At 38.5% G+C, this 21,612-nt stretch overlaps 1 protein-coding gene across 1 annotated transcript in view; it reads right to left on the bottom strand.

Annotated features, from left to right (window-relative positions):
* The window catches only part of LOC134793174 (kinase D-interacting substrate of 220 kDa B), a 94,485-nt gene that overhangs the window by 28,005 nt on the left and 44,868 nt on the right, over positions 1 to 21,612 (bottom strand). The window contains exons 2-8 of the mRNA XM_063764762.1: positions 18,752 to 18,889; positions 11,685 to 11,882; positions 9,114 to 9,223; positions 6,324 to 6,544; positions 5,555 to 5,712; positions 4,746 to 4,949; positions 3,782 to 3,925 (exon numbers count right to left, since the gene is read on the bottom strand). Coding sequence (XP_063620832.1) covers positions 3,782 to 3,925; positions 4,746 to 4,949; positions 5,555 to 5,712; positions 6,324 to 6,544; positions 9,114 to 9,223; positions 11,685 to 11,882; positions 18,752 to 18,889 — 1,173 coding nt within the window. The remainder of the gene's footprint in view (positions 1 to 3,781; positions 3,926 to 4,745; positions 4,950 to 5,554; positions 5,713 to 6,323; positions 6,545 to 9,113; positions 9,224 to 11,684; positions 11,883 to 18,751; positions 18,890 to 21,612) is intronic.

Raw genomic sequence — 21,612 nt, 5'->3', positions numbered from 1 at the left:
TTCGGGGCTGGTCCCGTAGTAAAAGTTGCTCAATATAATCCAAAACGTCCCTGGCAACAGGAATGCAGTTATTTTTTAGCCAACCTGTATAATGAAAACACAGCGGAGTACATTTCCCGTCGCGTGGTAGAAACTAACTCAGCACTTTTTGATTAGTACTGCGCAAGGGAGAGAGCGACTAGATTCTGGTCATTAGTAATCTATTCTCCCAATTTCGTTGATCGACAATGACATCGGTATCCCAGACATTGTACAGTCAACTGTAAAAATATGGGTGCACAAATCATCTCAAAAATATGTCCCATAGCTCTTAAGCCTATATCAGCGAATTAAGAACTATGGGACATATTTTTGAATAAGTTGGTACACCCATATTTTTACAGTTGACTGTACAGACGTTGTTACTGACACAGTGGATTTAGGGCATGCTCCCGGGAATTCCCGAGACTGATTTTTCCCGAGAATTCCCGGGAATAGGCACTTTCATTCAGTACCGGAACTGGAGATAAAAATCCCGGGAAATCTCGAAATTTCGGGAAATTTATAAACGTTATGCTATATCGATTTATATCTGATTGTGAATTGGCTACGAGCCCGAAATTATGTTGTATACCTTTTTTTTTTCTAAAAACAATACTTTGTTCTACAGTACTAGGGTATATGGGTCTGTTTTCTTCGGCTAGTTACATTTGTAACCGATTAAGATCCAGTTTAAGTGACAGAGTTTAGATACGATCAGTTATTTACGCTCATGTTACCAGCAAATGAGAGCTTTAGATAAGTACGAGTAGTTATTTATATTTTATTTTTATTTTATTAACACCCCAGCTCGTGAATACTCTGTCGATTGTTCGAAAACTGATGAGAATTCGCAATTTATCCATATGTGTGGCAAAGTAATTTGATGCAATTATTGAGTCGTTTATTATATCCTCACATTAATATGCCCTCCTTGTAAATAACTAATATTATTTATTATTTGCTTATTATTAGAAAACATTGTCTGAATTTGAATATTGACATTTATTATAGATAGGTTGATGGTGATTCATCGGCGGCTTTTGCGCGGTGTAAGGCAAAGTTGGGTTTTGGCACCAACGCTCTTTGGAATTTTCTTTTCGGCTCTCCTCAGAGCAGCTTTTGATCAATGCGATGTCGGAGTGCATTTGCATACAAGAAAGGATGGGAAGCTATTCAACATTAACTTCCTAAAATCAACTAGGAAGCGGTACGATGTGTTAGCCCGGGAACTGATGCAAAATTAGAATGATGCTGATTGATGTTGATGATGCTGCACTTGTCGCCAACTCAGAAGAAGAACTGCAAGAGGTGATTAACAGGTTTAGCCATGCATGCCGATCTTTTTCAATGAGCGTGAACACCAAGAAAACTGTTATAATGGTTCAGGGCGCCGATGTACCACCAGCAACAATGACCCTCGATCAAGTAACGCTTCATAGACCGGGAGATAGTGACACATTTTACTGGGTCATTTGTACCAGTATGGCGGTTCGTCAGGGGTCTAAGTACGTAAAGAACGAAATAAAAATGATGGTCATAGCGCTGGTACCGGCGGCCCAATCGCGTGGGCGTTAGTCGAACGTGTCGGATAAAATACGAGTGTCGAACGATTTGTTCCACAAAAATCCTCGTATTATTCGATAGTCCATAAAAAAGAAGTAGACGGTAGCGTAATGCCATACTTCTCCGGTGTGACTTACAGCCCGCCATACTGAGGCGAACACATTAATTAAAAAAAAACAATTCAATCATTTGTGCCAAGCTAATTTTTGCACAGGTGATCATCGTCGAGCAGCCATTCATGGACATCACCATGCCATACTTTTCGGATGGTTCCAAATGGCCGCCATACCGCCGCAAAGGAGTTAATTTTTTTTTAATTGCTAAACGAGTTGTACCATCTTGTAATTTTTTTTCAAGACTTTCTGTGTGATCATAAATGGAAATCTCATAATGCCATACCTGTAGGAGGTGGCAAATGTGTACAATTTTTTTTTTTATTTCAAGTATGGTGCCCCTTTTTCCCCCTATTAGAAGTATGGCAAATATAATAATGGTCACATTGCATCATATAATTTCCAAAAATCCAAATGCCATACTGGTACAAATCGTCAAAAAATTGTTTTTTGTTTTAAGTCTTGGCTTAAGTCTCACAGTCGTCCGCCCCGTAGTTATAATCTGAAATATATTTTTTTAGGTACAATTGTATCCAAACAAACAGAATATGATGATGCCATGCTGTAAAAAATTATTTTACGTATACATAGTCGTATTTTTGAAAAGTGTCGATTAAATAAGTTTTTCAAGTATGGCAGCACTTTATCCCCCTACTATAAGTATGGCAATTATAATAACGGTCACATTTTATCAAATACTTTCCAAAAATTTAAATGCAATACTGGTACAAATCGTTTAACAAAAAAAAAAAATTAACTCCCTTGCGGCGGTATGGCGGCCATTTGGAACCGTCCGAAGAGTATGGCATGGTGATGTCCATGAATGGCTGCTCGACGATGATCAGCTGTGCAAAAATTAGCTTGGCACAAATGGTTGAATTGTTTTTTTTTAAATTAATGTGTTCGCCTCAGTATGGCGGGCTGTAAGTCACACCGGAGAAGTATGGCATTACGCTACCGCCTACTTCTTTTTTATGGACTATCGGAAAATACGAGGATTTTTGTGGAACAAATCGTTCGACACTCGTATTTTATCCGACACGTTCGACTAACGCCCACGCGATTGGGCCGCCGGTACCAGCGCTATGACCATCATTTTTCTTTCCTTCATTACATGCTTAGACCCCTGACGAACCGCCATACTGGTACAAATGACCCAGTAAAATGTGTCACTATCTCCCGGTCTATCAGTCTGTCGATCATTTCTGTTACCTTGGATTCGCTTCAGAAACGTGGACCACCTACTCCAAGTAAGAGCGTCGTCTAAACACATTTCACATGCGTTGTCTCCGAACCATATTAGGAGTAACCTGGAAGGATCGGGTAACTAATGAAGCTGTTCTTTCAAAGACCATATGCAACAGCATAACGGCTATGCTGAAACAGAGACGACTCCGTTGGCTGGAACACGTTCATAGAATGGACCCTGACAGATTGCCACGTGAAGTCATGCTCGGACAGATTACCGAAGCTAAGAGACCGGTTGGTCGACCCGTACTCCGTTTCAAGGATTCTTGCAGTAAACGCGACATGAATGGCTTCGGCATTCCAGCTAACTGTTGGGAGGAACGCACGGAGATGAGACCGGAGTGGCGTCGTAACCTGCGGGAAGGCATGGCAAAGCATGACGAGCTGTGGTTGGACCAACTTAAGCAGAAACGAAATCGCAGAGCTGCTGGACAATCCCAGGACCAAGACACGTCTGTGATCGATGCGGCAAGAAATGCCGATCGGCCATTGGTCTATACAGTCATCGCAGTCGATGTAGGCTGTAGAATACCTCCTCAAAATACCTTCTTTAGTCGCTGCAACTATCATCTGCAAAGATGCTGTGGCCAATGATGAAGATGATATAGATAGGTATTTTTTAATTGAAATATCAACCGTTAAGTTTGGTTTAGTTTAAAAACGAATAGAAATGTTAATTAATCATTTGATTATAATCATTTCAATCAAAATAATAACTTTTTTAATTTTCCCGAAATTTCCCGATTTCCCGGGATTTCTCGGAACTGGTCCTGACCCAATCCCGGGAAATTTGAAACCTTTCCCGAGACTGATATTGCATGCCCTAAGTGGATTACCTTAGAGCGCGCCCGCATGGCTATGTGCAGCGCGGTGTCGCCGCGGTTGTCGGCCACGTTGACGCGCACCTTGCGCTCCAATAGGAGCTGCACCATCTCTGCGTTACGTGATCGCACCGCACGAAGCAGGGGCGTATCACCGCTCTGTAAGAAAAAGAGAAGATTAGCTATGTCTGGCTAGCTGCGCTTAACACAAGGATTTAGCCTTAGGGGTCATCCATTAATTACGTCACACGTTTAGGGGGAGGGAGGGGGTCAAGAAAATGTGACATATTGTGACATGGGGGAGGGGGGAGACACAAACTTTGTGACGTCACTTTAACTTCATCAGTAACCGAATTTTTTTTTTTTATTATTTTATTCGCTGTACATTTAAATAACAAGTTTTTAAAATAATAATCGTTTTTATTCTTTTAATTCTCTTTCCTAAGCAGTTTTGGGTTATAAAATTACTAATATTTATATCGTCAAAAATATTTTGATAAAATATTAATAATACTTAGGTACTTACTTAATTCGATTTGGCGATTTCGTAGAAAAAATGTGACGTCACACTAGGGGGGAGGGGTTTGCCAAATGTGACCAAATGTGACAAGGGGGGGGGGAGGGGTCAAAAAACCTAGAAATTCGTGTGACGTAATTAATGGATGACCCCTTATCAGTCTTTCTGGGTGTACAAAACGATCCAATACTGCTTTTCTACTTCTAACCTGGAGGTGCCCAAAAGCCTGTAAAAAGGTCTCCCATTCCATTTAATTTTGAATCTTGAATTTGACAAATCAAAATTGCATTTCTCTTGGTAAGTTTTGATTCGTGGGTGGCTAGAGGCTAAAGATCATTAGAAAAACACAAAATAATGTATTTTTAGAAGTACATTTTAATATGAATTGTCAGAATAATTAACAGTGTCATCACTTAAATTTAAGTTATTTTTTACTTTACGTTTTACTCTAGGTATACTCACACTGGTACAATGTTCCAAGTCGGGATTGGACGCAAGCAACAGTTTCAAGATAGCCACGTGTCCTTTTTCCACTGCTGTATACACTGGGGTCTTTTTCTCCTTGCCAGACAGGTCCACGTCCACGTGTTTTTTGAGCAAAGCCTCTACTATATTCTTGTGGCCGCCTTTGACTGCGTGAATGAGAGGTGTGTCTTTTGAGTGGTCCTAAAAATTACAAAAGTTCAATATACATTCGATGTAGCTTTTACAAACACACTTAATACAGCACTTACTTACTATAGTTACTATACTTAGTTTGGCAGAAGAAAAAACTGTACAAATAGGGTTTATTTCGCCTGAATAAATGTTTTTTATTTATTTATTTATTTACAAACATGAAAATAATCTTTAAAATTAAACACTAAAACCTCCAATTGGGGCTAGAGTGGGGACAAACACACTATTGTATAATGAGAGGAGGTATAAGACCAAAAGTGGGTACTGAGGTGCCAATGGAAATTGTGACATCTTTCCAAAATGAAATCTTCCAAAAAATCCTGAGAAGTTTCCCAACTTCGTGGAAACTTCTTGGACAATTTCCCCAAGTGAGGGTAAAGGGACCCACTGATTAACAGTCCGCCGGACGGTATCGGCCTGTCAGTTAGAACAAAATTTTGACAGTTCCGAACAACTGACAGGCCGATACCGTCCGGCGGACTGTTAATCAGTGGGCCCCCTAAACAGGGGTTTATTTTTGGTTACTGAATAACCAACTAGACTAGAGCATTAATAGAGCATGACCACTAGTGATGATTAATTTCCATACATACCTGCACATTGATATATGAGCCCGAGTTAATGAGTGCTACCGCTATGTCATAATATCCCTCCTTGCAGGCGATCGCGAGCGCCGTATAGCCGTCCTTGTCTAATGCGTTTACATTCGGTTTATGTTCTAACAACATCTGGACGATCTCCAAGTGGTTCCCTGCAATGAACGAGAAATTGAATGCTATACTTTCAAAACGACCTAAGTCACTATGAAACACATAATAATATTGGCTGTTTTAGAATTGAATAGCATAACGGTGCAAATTTAACGATGCGAATGACATTTAACACTTAATGTGAAGTATGTTGGGCTAGTGGCGTTTATTGGTATACGTTTTCTTTATAATAGAGTTAAACATGTGATAAATGACCAACATTTGGCAACAACAACGCATTCTCAGAACAATAACTATACTAAGGAACCCAAGGAACCAGACAAATCAACGAGATAAATAGAGAAGGCCAAGAGTTTCTAACAATATTAAAATAACAAAGTTTCGCCACAATCAGTAACAGTACGCCGACGTACGCCACGTACCTTCTCTATTTATCTCGTTGGACCCGAGCGCCACGGACCACACGCTCGGGACTAACGCCGACCACCATACCAAGATTGGTTAACTAACACATTCACTGCCAGCGCTACAAGCGTAGGCTGATATTACGGGTTTTCAAGTCAGAGAACCCGACTAGAGGGTCCCTGGCAGTCAATGCGTGAAACAAATGTATGGTGGTCGGCTGCGGCGTTAGCGTAGGTGGTATGCTCACCGTGCGTAGCCTGCAGCAGCGGCGTCCAGCAGTACATGCCGGCTGTGTTGGGGTCGGCGCCGGCGCGCAGCAGCGCGGCGCAGGACACGGCGTCGCCGGCGCGCGCCGCCCACGTGAGCGCCGACGTGGCGTACTTGTCGCCGGAGTTGGCGCGGGCGCCGGCCGCGAGCAGCAGCTGCACCACGCCGCTGTGACGCCGCCCCGCCGCCCATACCAGCGAACTGTCGGAAAAGTCGGATAATGAGGTGTTGAGCATTTTCTAGTGAGCCTTAACGCTAGATGTGGTTGCTTTTTTCGTCGAGGAGGTTCTTTGGTCATCTTTCAACGTATCAGCTCCGTTCCATACCAAGTAGTAACATTTTATATTATTACATATAGATTTTAATCTCAAACAAACACCAGGAAGTGGTTAAAACTTAGCTGAACTACAAGATTTAGATTTCAATCAAACATATTTATACATCGACGTATATCTCAGGACAGGCCTTACGGCCACTAAAAATGGTATTGGTTCAGCGGTGTCACTCACGAATTCGAGCCAATCGTGCAGTCTAACGCAACTTGTTGCGACCAATCGCGCGCGTGATGCGAACTCATCAACCAATCGCGTTGTATCTGTGTCACACCGCTGTACTGGCCCCATTCATGCACCATTCTTATTGCCCGTAAGGCCAGTCCTGAGATATACGTCAATGTATTTATATAAAAAATATACGCAGTAAGGCTAATACACGCGTGTAAAAATAAAGGCTTTAAGACAGTGTGAGAACTCGTATGCGAGTTCCGATACACTACTAAAGCACAACTAATTCAATATATCTATGCGAGATCTTGTACCGTCTAACTTAATAACCATACAAACAACGACATTGAAACGCATTAAACAGAGTAATGAATACAAAGAAAAGCAGCTTTACGTCAAAGGCTAACCACAATATTGTTATTCCATGAAACTAATAATACCGTGCGAGACCTTCAAAAAAACTTACGTCGAAAAAGTAATTGTGTCCGTAACGCGACCAGTATCTCCGTATTGTCACCACTAATGTCGCTGTTCAATTTTATTGTCAACTGTACATGTCGATTGTAATGTACTTTTCTCAAACATGCAATGAAATATTGATGTTATGTTCCTTATAATAGGCTGCGAAGTATGACGTTTCAGGTGCGGCTAGGACAAAAGGTCGTTAATGGAATTTCATACACATCTTGCAGGCCTAGGCCGGCAAAGTCCTCTTTTTTAATTTTCATTTCACAAATATTTGTGACACAGCATCGTGGCATTCATCCATTAAAAAAACTAGAGGCAGTATTTGCTTTATGGTTCGTAATGACACTCTGCCACTACGCCTATAAAAAAAAAAAACAAAAAACAATGTTTTTGCTATAATTTGCAGTTTTATTTGTATAAAATCAACATGAACTAAATAATACATTCTATAATTTTATAATTTTAAATTATAAATTTAACTACACAAATAAAAACATTTAAAATATTTCATCTAAACGTTAGCGGTAAAAAGGTCTACTCAAACACGCGTAGTTATATTTTTTAAATTGTTATGGAGGTAAAGTTGAAAAATATTCATTCTGTTTTATTGGATTTATGGTGCGTTGTTAATTTTTTGACTTTAATATGAGTTCCGACGAAATAATGAAATTAATATTAATTGTAATCGTAGGCGTTGGAATTGGCAGCGTAAGCAGAATTGATTTTAATAACTTGCTGCCTCTGCCGCCAAGTCAAAGACGAAGTATGTATATGGTTGCTTATGGCAATTTTATTATTTGAGAAACTAAGAAAAATGGCTTACAGTTTATTAGAAACAGTTTTGTGGCATATTTTAAATGAATGTAACTACAAATTCGTCAACACTGTGGAAATTATACTTATTTACTCCGTGCATAAAGCAACGATGTATGTGAAACATGATATCAACATGAAAGACTATGTAAACTTATGTGACGAAAACGACAGTCAGACGGATACAAGGCGAAAAAATCAAAGATACATGAAAATATACGGGTAGTAAAAATACACGACACGTGTAAAACATACGCGTGATAATGATATAGGTACGTGTTGGTTATATTTTGGGTGTAGTTTACTTTTAGTTTTTTCTATAAATAAAACTTGGGTTTCGTGGATTTTTTATTTTATTTATTTAATTGCATGTTTGAGAAAAGCACTATACATACCTCGGCGGGAAATGGGGTTGCCCGCGCTCAGACCTATCTATATGTCTCGGCCGGCAACCCCTTTCGTCCCGGCCTCTGTAGTAATGTACTATTATTTTACAAAAGCGACACTTATTGCTGCTTATTATGTTTGTAAGTTTTAGCTGTTACTGTTAGTTGGTGACATGCGACACTATCTAACAAACTTAAACAAGCTTTACAAACTTGTTCAAATTTGTTGACTTTCAAGGTAAAGTTTTCGAATCTTTGAAGTTTGAAGTCATTGTTTGTTATTAAATTGCGAGTGATAGAAGCAGCTGTTAGTCACGACTACTTCTAACAACTACTTTTTACAACAAAAAAAAAGTTTACAGACAAAAGGTACAGTCTATATCAAAGATATGTTTATACTTTTGCACTTTACCACTTTGTAATACTGAAATTTTTAACGGCGTTTTTTTTTTTCGGTACCTAATCAATAAGAACGACTTTTATTTGCTTCTTATTGATTTTGAATGTATTGTGGATTATGGATGTAGGTATTTATGACAGTAGCGCCTACGGGTAACCGAGAAACCCTATGCCCGCGAAGGATGCATTTGGTATACTTACTTTATATTATAGTGTCCGTGTGCGTGTACATCAGCGCCCTTCTCCAATAATATCGCAACTATTTCTTCGTACCCCTTGTAAGAGGCCCACATTAGAGGCGTCCATCCACCCTAAAATATAAACGTTACAAATAAATAAATCGATGTCAAACTCATTTAAAGAAAAGACTATATCTACACTTGTATCCTTTTAATATCATAATCATCTCTAGTCTATTCCATTCCTACTGTCAAACGAAAAAAAAAACACATGATTTGATCATTGGGCATTCTTTTTCGCAGTTGATTTTATTTTTACGTCTGATTGGATCAACAAACGTTGCGTTAGTTGAAATATCGTCGAAAGATTACTGAAGGTGAAGCCTATAATACGGTTAATGTGTATCCTAAAATCGGAAAAAGAAAGACAACTTTTGTTTTCCTACGTGTGTATGACCCATTAGTGAGAATAGCATTGTCATTCTTAATAATAGCCTGTATAATATAAACCCTACATCAAATGCATTACAATATGTAACGAGTGATTAATTGACACTCGGTAACTATTTATATGTTTGCTTGTTTGTTGTTTGCGTGTTCTAACTGTTAACGTTGGCGTCGGGTCTCTAATGACCCAGCACATTAAGAAGTAAGTCATTGTTATTAATAACTGCGGTTAAACTAATAAAGATAACATACCTATCACCTAGTATGTCATAGGATATTGATTGCTTGATTAACAAAGTAATATTTTATAATAATGGTTTATTTACCAAAAACATATTTTAGAGCAGTTCAAAATTCGATGACCAATGAAACTTAATTAACCTAAAAGTGTCCATATGTCCAGGGTCTCTATTGTTTCCCATAAAGTTTTCAGTCATAATGTACAGTTTGTCCGCATTTTCAATAGTCATAATTTAGTTTTTCTGAAAAACGCGTAACTTTTCAGGATTGCCATAAAACTAACCTTAACCTACCTTATGTTTTATCTGATGTAACCACTATTCCTTTCTTTTCGTACAATAAAGTGTTTACTTACTTACTTAGGTACTTACCTTCCTGAAAAGTTATCGGTTTCAGAATGACGACTAATGATAATCTGACAATCATTACATTATGACTTTCAATAATTATGTCAAACAAAGGGATCTGATAATCTTATTGTACTACAACGCGAGTCTATAACCGCGGCGGTAGACTGTATTTAACAAGATTGAAGAATGTACAGTGGATGTCAGTGACATCCTTGGCAGAGTTCCACGTGAAGTATAAATATACTAATTTTAAGTGCAGCGTCCAGAACACATTTTAGCGGTCTATAAAAAAAAAAGAATGTGCATTATGCATCTGCAACAAAGTTGACACTCGCTTTATTAAGGAACTGACTTGGGTAATAATATTGTCATAAGATAAACTATAGTCTGAACGCTTCATATGACATGTCCTGACTCATTAAAGACTTCTAACATTATCTTAAAGATAAATACTCACGACACATGTCATAGATTAGTCATAATGTTGGTTCTGAGAAATCTGACATTGTTGGATATACTATAATTATCTTTAGTATGCTCTTATAACTAAGATAATTATATCAATACTATTATTAAACTACCAGCAAAAACTAATTGTCAACAGAAAAATATTACGTACATGTAACCGCGCTGTGCTATTTCTGGGACAAACAGCTGCTATATTATTTTGGAGTTCCGGACGTCTGTCGTGCAAGACATCATATGTCACTAATCAACAATAATACCACATTATAAATTCATGCGTCACAGGGTCTCAAAGACATTGGAACTAAAATAAATTATCACGTGGATTCCTTCGTTAGCTGCATTGCTATTAAAGTTTTTGTGAATGTGCGTAAACCCTTAATACGATTATACATTTTGATGACAAAGTTTAAACCAGTTTACATACAAGATGCAAAGTAAACAGGCTAAGTGAAATTACTAAATAACGGCAATTACCAGCAATTAAATTTCAAACCTGTATGCTGATGGAAGCGATTGAACGTTCCAACCTCATAAAATCTTTAATTTATCGTTCAAGTCCCACCCACGTCCGGGAAATAATTTTATTTCCTAATGCACCGTAATCTAAAAATAGATCTGTAAAGTAAACATTGCGACCTCAGGTCTAATAGGTCAGGCGAATCTGGGTCGTTTTTAGTTTTAGTAAAGAGAGTGGGTGCCAGAGACAGTTTGTGTCGTTCTAATTGGGATAGTAGACACTCAAGGTCCCATCTGTATTGTAAACATGCACGGTAATGGCCTCACGGAAGTATAGGCATACTCGTAGGTCTGCCGTTCATACGGTAGCCCCTTTAGAGCTTCCCGTTGTAGGCCTGATCAGGATGTTAGTATAATATGCCTTAGCTTGATTTTCCATTAAGGAAGTGTAGAACGTGGCGTGCAGTGTAGAATGTGGCGCCGACGGAAGCCCAATGCAGTATGAATTGCAAGCGTAATAATATGATGTTGCAGAGCGTATACCGTGATGGGGCCACCACGACTCGTGTCGTGAACGCGAGCAACCGCACCGCTGTTCACGCACCTATATGTAAGAAGGACTTGATACTCACACAGTCCCTAGAGTCAACTTTAGCACCAGCATCTAGCAGCTCCCGGACCACCATGACGTGTCCGCCACGAGCCGCGAACGCGAGCGACGTCCAGCCGTCCGCGTCGGCCGCGCACGGGTCCGCTCCGCAGTCGAGCAGCAGTCGCACCGCAGCCGCGCGACCATGCTCGGACGCGCACATGAGCACCGTCGTGCCATTCTGGTGGAAAGAAAAAAACTGGGTTAGATTACAGAATCAAACTGTCGACATTATGACAAGACAATTTTTGTACTTATTAAGAAGACACATCAGACAAAGAGATGTTGAAGTATCAATTTTAAAGTTTCTTGACGGGATGACTTCTATGATTTTAAACTGAAATGGTATCGTCAGATTAGTTTTATTTGGGGGAATAACATGCATTATGTAGGTACTAGATTTATCATATCTAATGGATCATTACACTAGACGAAATTATCTAAATAATACATTGAAATTGCAATCCTTTACTCTATAATAAACTTACAAATCATATTTCTCGTTTTCTAAAGTCGAATCACACACAGCACCGGTCACCGGACCAGCAAATTGAATTGGTTGCAGCAGAAATAGCGTCTATAGCATCTGAATAGTGCGCTCATCAGAGTCGCTTTCATATTCACATACAGACCGAATACACATTCCTCTCACGAACTTCGTTTATTAAAGCTTTGTCATTTATACGTGTATTGTTTGTATACTGTTTGTAGGACTATACCAGGCCTATGGAACTCGCCGCGCGAGCTCGGATTAATACCTACGAATCCGCTCGCGTTCACGGTAGACAAGCAAGCCAGTTGGTTGCCACACGCGCTAACGTACGCGCGCTCGAATATGCCTGTGAGATCATTCATACGAAGGAAATGTCATCGCAACGAAAAAAAAATTACACAGCTTGTAGTGTTTATGGCTGCAAAAATACCAAATCAAATAATAAATTATCGTTTTTTGCTCTTCCGACAAATGAGGAAAAGTAAGTAAACCTACCGTTATTTTTACGATAGTTAAAAGCTACGAAATTTCTTTAAACATGTTATGTTTCTAATGACACATTTATAGTTATATACTTACCTATCTAAGTATCTATTTGAAACGAGAAGGTAGCTAACTTTTAAGTTCTTTTGGTACTGTCATGTTTATTTTAAAGAAAGTAGGTACCTACATATAGGTACTTACTGCTATTTCAATGTAGGTATCTAACGGCAAATCATTCCACAGCCGAACAGCTCGAAATGTAATGTAGGTACTTATTTTTAAAACCATTTCTAAGCGTCGACAACCCTAGCGTTGTGCCGGTGCGCGCGGTGCGGGGAGCGGCGCGTCGAAGGTCATTCCATTGTATTTTTGTGTAGGTATCAAAACGGTAGGTATTTGCGTTTTCTTTGAGAGATAAGTATCTGTTCGTAAGAACTATTATATAATCTGTGACTATACTGAAATTCCATATCATAAACGATGCCTATATGTCTACTAGTATTTACATGGATCGTAATACGCAACACATAACTTTGAATTTTTTTACCTCAAAATTTTTAATCTTTAAATAGAATAACTTTATGGGAAAACCAAATTAAATGCTGCCAAGGTCTCCAATTGTGAGTAATCATCCATATTTTATACCAGTTATGTAAATTTCGCATCTCCATCACACAATAACTTGTTAGAGTGTAAAGAGACACTTTAATACCCTACTCATGCTAATCTTGTTATCTAGAATATCTAAATAGCTAATAAATGTAATCGCCTATCGCCGCATTTTTAATACTAGCACTGAAAATGTAATTCTAATTCGACATTTATATTAAAATTTTATGGCAGTCTATATTAATCTACATACATAATTGAAAACAGTTAACATATAAATACATATTATAGTACATATTTATTAAGCTTAACATGCTCGTAAAGTTTCAGCATCATGAGCATCAAACTGTCTTTTATGCTCTAGTCACTAGTGCTTAAAATAAAAATTTCCTTTTCAGAATAAGGAAATCGAGACTGTCAGCCACCCCCGCCAAACACCGCCCCTTTCGGCAACTAGCCAGATTAAGTTACGAAACTAAATTTGATAACATAGCCTTTATAAAATAATTCTCTTTTATTCACAATCAAAGTGAAAAGCTAAATTTAACTTATTTTATTCTTGATTTACCTTTACAAGATTTCAATGTCACGGATAATATAATCTTTTAAAGACCTTGTTCTACACTGTTGCTATTGTTTAGTGTGCCTACTGTTACCTAAAGAAACTAATTAGTCGTAATTAAGGAAAGTACGAGTTTAAGACTTGAATGAAAGACAATAAATTTTATCGCATGAAATTTAAACTTATTCGCAGGTTTATTTAGATGTATAGGTACCTACTTCAAAACTATAACACTGCGCATTATATAAAACGTATTTATTATCAGTTAACGACCAAGTCCAAGTTTCAGTACTAAATCCTATGAATCACCGCGGAATGACCGACTGTCTGGGAGCCCGAATTGTGGAAACCGTCCAAATTTGACAAATGGCGGGAGATGACCCACTTCGTCTACGCCAATACTCTGCCATGAAAATATACCATAAGTCAAAGTTCCTATTACATCACCATTAAGTTTATTATAGCTTGGTTCAGCCATCTTTTATTTTGGTCTTCATTCTAATAACTATGTTATTGTGGCAACGGCTGAGAAAACGTTCTGAAGGGCGCATTATAATTAATGATTTCGGTTAAAATAACTTTTTATATTAACATGCATTAGAGTAATTAATAAAACCTTGAACGTTGATGCGACTGACGGCACAAGGTCCCGTTATATAATCAACTAAACGATAATGCACGCATAATATTTGTAAGTAACTGCGGACCACTAGAGATTTTATTACCTAAAATATTTCAGAATGCCGAAATTAGACAGGTAAGGTATTCCTATCAATGCTATTGTGGTAAGAATAAGTACTACTATACGGATAATTAATTAGTTCAAGTACCTATGTATATCTTAAGAATTATAAATTGCTGAAACAAAGTATATACAATAATATGAATGCCAAAGTATTAATATTCTAATATAAATCTCTCCTGACGTAACCATGAATCAATCATGTACTCGTATCTAATGAGGTATCTAATTCTCTGAAGACGCAGTTAGCCTAGCTGGTATTTGATGAATGACTCTGCCTCAAAGCTGGCAGTCCTAGGTTTATCTAGATATGGGAAATATTTCTGTTCTGAACACTAGTATTTCCGAGATAGGAGCTTTTTAAGTAAGCGCTGGCAATTATGGTTGACGCCACAAAACCTAGCCATTTATAAAGGTCTATTAACATGTTTAAGATTTACTTTTTCTAAGAACTGCTTATTTGAAAGCTACAAAGTACACGTGTCTCGCTAAATATCTAGCAAATCTAGATATGACTAATTGATAGAGTGATATTGACTTACCTAGTTACTAGATGTACTTAATCAAGTCTTTACGAGTAATAGTCCTGACGTGAACCACCTATATTTAAATACCTAATATAAATGGAGGATGGATTAGACTTGCAAGAGATAGGCAGAAATGGCAATCTTTAGAGGAGGCCTTTGTCGAAAGACAAGCTGTTGCTACAAAACCCAATCGTCGGAAATGAAATTAGTAATATTGTTATCACTGTAGAACAGCAATAAAGGCTTATTTATTTATTTATTATAAATTATGAATTTTATTTGCTAGGTTTTTCCACGTAATAGCGGTTCATTTAGCAGTTGTCGTAGACAGAAAGACGGAAGGAAGGGATAGCCGCATAGGCATAGTAATAGCGTAACTTTAGCGACACTTGGTTATAGAGTCCTAAATAAATCTATATTAAATAAAAAATAAAAATAAAAATAAAAAGAGCTTTATTTCATTCCTTACATTACACATTACTTAAAGATGTAAATTTCTAATTTATTATGTCAATTCAATGTTTTTTTTTTTTACTTATTCGAATTAGATAGACACATGCATTATAGATTTTCAATGAAATTAATGTTTTATCAATTATTTATGTCACGTAATTCTTATTTGATTAATTTAATATCTAGTTATATATTTATAAAATTTTAATGTAAGAACCGCCTGTAGCGGTGAAAGCCTCCTCCATGCTTTTCCATCTTCTGCGGTCTGTAGCTAGTCTGCTCCATGTTTTTCCAGCAACCTTTGCCAGATCGTCGCTCCAGCGTTTCTTAGGTGGTCCTCGTTTACGTTTGCAACCCATTGGATGCCAGTTTGTAACCATTTTAGACCATCTGTCGTCTATGTTTCTTTGCAGATGCCCTGCCCATCGCCATTTTAGTTGTAAAATTTGTTCAATGACGTCTCTAGCTTTCGTTTGTTGCCTTATTTTCGAATGTCTCACTTTATCTCTTAACTTGAGTCCCGTGTAGCTCCTTTCAATGCTTCTTTGGCATGTTCTGATTTTTTGCATGGTTTTTTTGGTTAAGGACCAGGTCTGACAAGCGTAAGTGAGACATGGTAGTAAGCAAATATTCATAGCTTTCATTTTTAGACTCGTATTTATTGTGCTTTTAAATATTTCTTTCATACTCCAGTATTTTTTCCAGGTATTTTCTATTCTTCGGTCGATTTCCTTTTCTGTGGTGTCTGTAAACGAGATTTGGTGACCCAGGTATATGTAGCTGTGAACATACTCTAAAAGCGTTGATTCAAGCCAAATATCTTTACTTTCTCTATTAGTCATAACTTTAGTTTTGTCTCGATTAATCTCCAAACCAATAGCTTTGCTCTGTACGTTAAGTGAATAGAACATGTATTGTAATTCTTCAGGGTTTTCAGACAGCAGGACTATATCATCTGCGAACCTCAAGTGGGACAAGAGGGTGCCGTGTATTCTCAGCCCAACCTGGTCCCAACGTAATCTTCTGAAGACGCTTTCTAAGACCCAATAAATAACTTAGGAGATAGCGGGTCTCCCTGCCTTACCCCTCTTTCAACCTGAAAAGTGATCCTGGTACTTCTATTTTAACTCTAGCAGTACTTGATTTGTAGAGCTCCTTAATAATCTCGATATAGGTAGTGTTCACGCCTTGCTCTGCTAGTGCGTTCCATATAGAGTTATGTGAAATTGAATCAAAGGCCTTGGAATAGTCTACAAAACCGATGTAGAGCGTTTTTCTGTACTCGTTGTATTTCTCTATTATGTTCTTTAGGGTGTGTATGGTCCACTGTAGAGAAGCCCTGCCTGAAGCCAGCTTGCTCGACGGGTTGGTTTTCTTCCACCGTTCTTGTAATCCGGCGTAGAAGAGACGAGGCGAATAATTTGTAGAGCGAAGACATAAGACTGATGGGTCTATAATTTGCAATTTCTTTTGCATCGCCTTTTTTGTATATTAGTGATATTTCAGCCATTGTCCACTGTTTAGGTAGCTCCTTCTGTTCTAATATTTTGCTAAATATTTTAGTTAGTGGTTTTACAAGTGCTTCCTTTCCGGCGATTATTATTTCATTGTTTATGCCATCGGGTCCAGGGCTTTTTTCAGTTTTCAGCTTCTTTATGGAGTGCTCTATTTCGTTCTCTGTGAAGGGTGGGACGCTGTCCGTATTTCTGGGTTGAACTGGGGTTTGGGTCTGGACAGGGAGAGTTGCTTCATGTTTATCTTTTTGGTATAAGTTTTTATAGAAATCTGTAGCTATTTCTAATATTTCTTTGCGACTGGTTACAGTAGAGCCTGAATTAGAGTTTAATTGAGTCATCATTTGTTTTGTATTGCTAAGTTTCCTGTATGCTTTGTTGACACCACCTGTTTTATGAAGATAATTACTTAGTGTAGTTAATCGGAACTTCTCTATGTTTGTCTTAATATTTTTGTTTATATTTCTATAGAGCATAGAGAGTTTGTTTTTTTCTTCTTTGGTTTTATGTTCTTTGTTTTTTAGCTGTTGTCTTAGGCGTATTTGTTCAGTTATGTCGCTTGTCATTATCGCGTTTCTTTTGTATTCTTTTTCTGTTACTTTGGATGTTAAGCAGCTAGCTTTTATGATTGTTTCTATGCCATCGTAGAGATTTTGAACTGGTTTTGAAAAATCAAGCTTGGGTAAAGCATTATTTAGACTAGTATTCATTTTAGTAATGTCAATTTTTGAGTGGGAGCAATTACTGTATCGTTTTCTTGATGGTTTATGAGATTTTATATTTATTTTTGCTCTAACCATACGATGATCGCTGGGAAAGGACAGATTAGATAGTACACTGATATCATCTATGTTTTTGGGCGTATTTGTAGTAATAAAATCGATTTGGTTCTTTGTATTACCGTCCGGTGACTTCCATGTCCATGTAGACATCGGCGATTTTTTAAATTTCGTGTTCATAATTGTCAAACTGTTCTGCTTACAATAGTTGATAAACATTTCACCCCTTTCGTTTTTTTTTCCCGTATCTGTGCCTTCCTAAAATGTGGTTATTTTCTATTTGGGTAAATCTATATTATGGAACCCTAAATAGTTTTTTTTTCTAATTAGATTTTTTAGTTAATTGGTCATTGGCAATTGCTCGCATGCCTAATGAAAACGACGCTTTCGAGATACTTGTTTTTTAAGGTTACAATTAAAAAAACTTGATCTGGCCTGACCAGGTAAATTGTGCGTGGGAAACGCAGGGGGGGGGGGTAAGAGGTGCAACGGTTTGGAATTTTTCAGAGATGCTTCATCAATAAACATAGCCAAATCTATCTGCTATCTATAGCCAAGGGTAAACAATGATCCCTGACATCTAGTTTTGTGAGTAAGGCCTAAACGGAGTCTTAAATATTCAATAAAAATTGCTTTCTAACTAATATAGAATACTGGTCTTAAAGCTAAAGGTTAGATTTGGAGTCGGTTTCGGCGTACCTCAGAATAAACACTCACCTCATCTTTATCGTCGACGTTGACATTGGTGTTGTTGGCGAGGTACTGCTGGAGCTCGCCGGGCGACTCACTGTTGACCAGCTGCTGCAGAGTCTTGAAGCACGCCACAGACAACATCGACTCACTGCGGTGAAGGCTCTGTGGGATGAACGATGAACAATAGGTACTCACCTCATCTCTATCGTCGACGTTGACATTGGTGTTGTTGGCGAGGTACTGCTGGAGCTCGCCAGGCGACTCACTGTTGACCAGCTGCTGCAGAGTCTTGAAGCACGCCACAGACAACATCGACTCACTGCGGTGGAGGCTCTGTGGGATGAACGATGAAGGTTAAGGTTACTCATCTCTAAAATGCTGGCTAAATAGTTATACAAATAAAATAAAAGAAAATTTCGGCGAAACATTTAGTGCCCAGTAACAGTGCCACGTAGGTACCTACTCATAATATTTATGTCATTCCGGCCGAAGTGTGAACTTTTACGTAACAAAAGTTATTTACTAAACAAAAGTGAATAAATAATAAAGAAATTAAACTTTAAACTAAGTTATTGAATTGTTTGACAAGTGATGAAGATTTAATAACATGAAAAATAAGCGAGCTTTTCTATTATTTTCATAAATCATAAACACGTTGTTCGGTAATAAGTTAAAATTAATACCTATTAATTAGGTATATTTCGTGATAAGTCACAACATAAAAATTATCCTAATTCTTTATGTTAATTTGGTCGGGTCGGTTAACGGGTCACCTTGAAAGGATGCCGGACAAGAGGGCAGCAAAAGTCATGACAAGGTGGACGCCGCAACAAAAAAGACCGAAAGGCAGGCCTAAGAAGCGTTGGATAGATTGTGTAGAAGAAGATCTTAGGAAGATGGGAAAGTTTACCAACTGGAAGAAGGTCCGCGACAACTGGAGGAAGATTGTGAAGGAGGCCAAGACCCACAAAGGGTTGTAGCGCCAACGGAAGTAATAAGTAAGTCTTTATGTTAATTTAATGAAAGTATTGTTAATTGTTATACGCATTTCATTAGCTATCTAATAAATGAAATTATTTAGAATTTCACATTCTATTCAAAGGTTTTTTTTTTTATTTCTATAGACAAGGGCAGTTAAAACGGGTAGTTTTTCTTCCGAGGCAAGTCCCCAGCATGAAAACTGCGGGACTGATGATGATGACAACAATCCTATACAAAATAACTATAAGTAAACGAATATATGATAAAGAAATAAATTATGAGAGTAAAATTATGATAATATAAGATACAGATTATATAAATTTCAGTACACTTATTTTATATGCAACAAATTGTTTCTATTGTAAAGGGACCCACTGATTAACAGTCCGCCGGACGGTATCGGCCTGTCAGTTAGAACAACATTTTGACAGTTCCGAACAACTGACAGGCCGATACCGTCCGGCGGACTGTTAATCAGTGGGCTCCTTTAGATTAGTTCGGTTTTGCGTGCAAAATGCAAGAACGTTTAAATCGATTTCAAAACTGTTATTTGTAAGTAATTAGTAAACGAAAACACAAGAATCACAAGATGCGATTTTACGAGTAAATTAGTAAGTTATACACTTAAAACGGTTACAATAGCATTAAAATATGAATAAACAACCTCACTACTCAGGGGAGAAGTCCACCGAATCATTATATCCTACACTTTTAATCACCTTTTCTTTAAAAATACACGTAGCTCTCACAGAAGCCGGGAAGCGATTGCAATGTATAACAAATTGCCTTCATAAACACTATAGATATAATGATAAAGAATGATATCACAAGGTAGTTCAATAATGTACATATTCTAGGTATTGTAAGACGTTCTAATAAAGGTTACTATACCGGTAAAGTCGTGTCGCATACATTATATCTTACACGATATTTCTTTATTGTCAATATTTGATGGCGGAAAATAACTTATTTTGACAAGCTCGTAATAACGAATGAAAAGTTTACTGTAAAAATATCGTAAACCTAATTGAACGTAACTTCTCTAGTTTAATCACCTGTTTTTCAGAAAGTGTCATCATATTTTGACAGATTAGTGTACTTACTAGATTTATGATGGACGCAGATCATATATTTTTTTTAATGTTTACTTTATTTAACTCACGATACGACTAATTAGCACTAATGAAGTCTATAGGCGTAGATAACGTAGATGCCTTTGCAGTTTGCAGATAATATCATGCATTCATGTTAAGAGACACTTAATAATCACAACGACCATGCACTTGGTTAGGTGTAGGTACCAGACTTCCTATCACTGGCATGTGGAAAACAACACAGTTGAGTTACTTTGCAGCATTCACACTTGCAGGCATACGCAGACCGTGTTAGAATGTCGACGAAGGGCGAAACCGTGGAATGCTGAGAAGCCGTGGCTGATGCGGCGGTTCTCGCCCGGCGGCGCCGTCACCGACAGCCGCGGCACGCTGAGGTGCGCGCCCGCCGACAGCGGCCCCGGGTGGTGCTCGTGCCCGCCGATGTGCAGGTGCAGGAACGACGCCCGCCGTCGCTTCGGCTCCGGCGGCATCAGCGTCGACGCCCCCGCTATACTGTTGCTCTTTGCGCGCTGCGGCGTCACCTCTTCCACCACAATATCTTCAAACAAGTCCGACTTCTCAGACCCGGACCGACTCCGATCCGATTCCGATGTCGCCGGCGATTCCACGACCACATCCAGTTTCGATCCTTGGTCCTCCGATATAACTGGACCCACAGGCGGCCTGCACACATTCTTCGGCGTGTGTATATTCGCGACGAGACTTCGTATGTGGACGTACTCGTTGTCGCCGGGCTTGCCGAGCGTAGGACGCGGCGGGTGGGACATGATGTCTCGGCCAGCATAATAAGTCGAGTGTCCACGGTCTCCTGTGACAAATGCGTGAGTGTGGTGACTGCGCGTAACGAGGAGAACGCGTGAGGGGGGCGGTTACTATTTGCGTCGCGTGGTGCAGGGCGGGCGGCGCGCGGTAGGCGGCCGCGATGAATGAACGCGGGCGCATACGCGGCATACGTACTAG

This window comes from Cydia splendana, chromosome 8, assembly GCF_910591565.1.
Source record: "Cydia splendana chromosome 8, ilCydSple1.2, whole genome shotgun sequence".
NCBI lineage: Eukaryota > Metazoa > Arthropoda > Insecta > Lepidoptera > Tortricidae > Cydia > Cydia splendana.
This window is presented reverse-complemented; position numbering and strand designations above follow the sequence as displayed.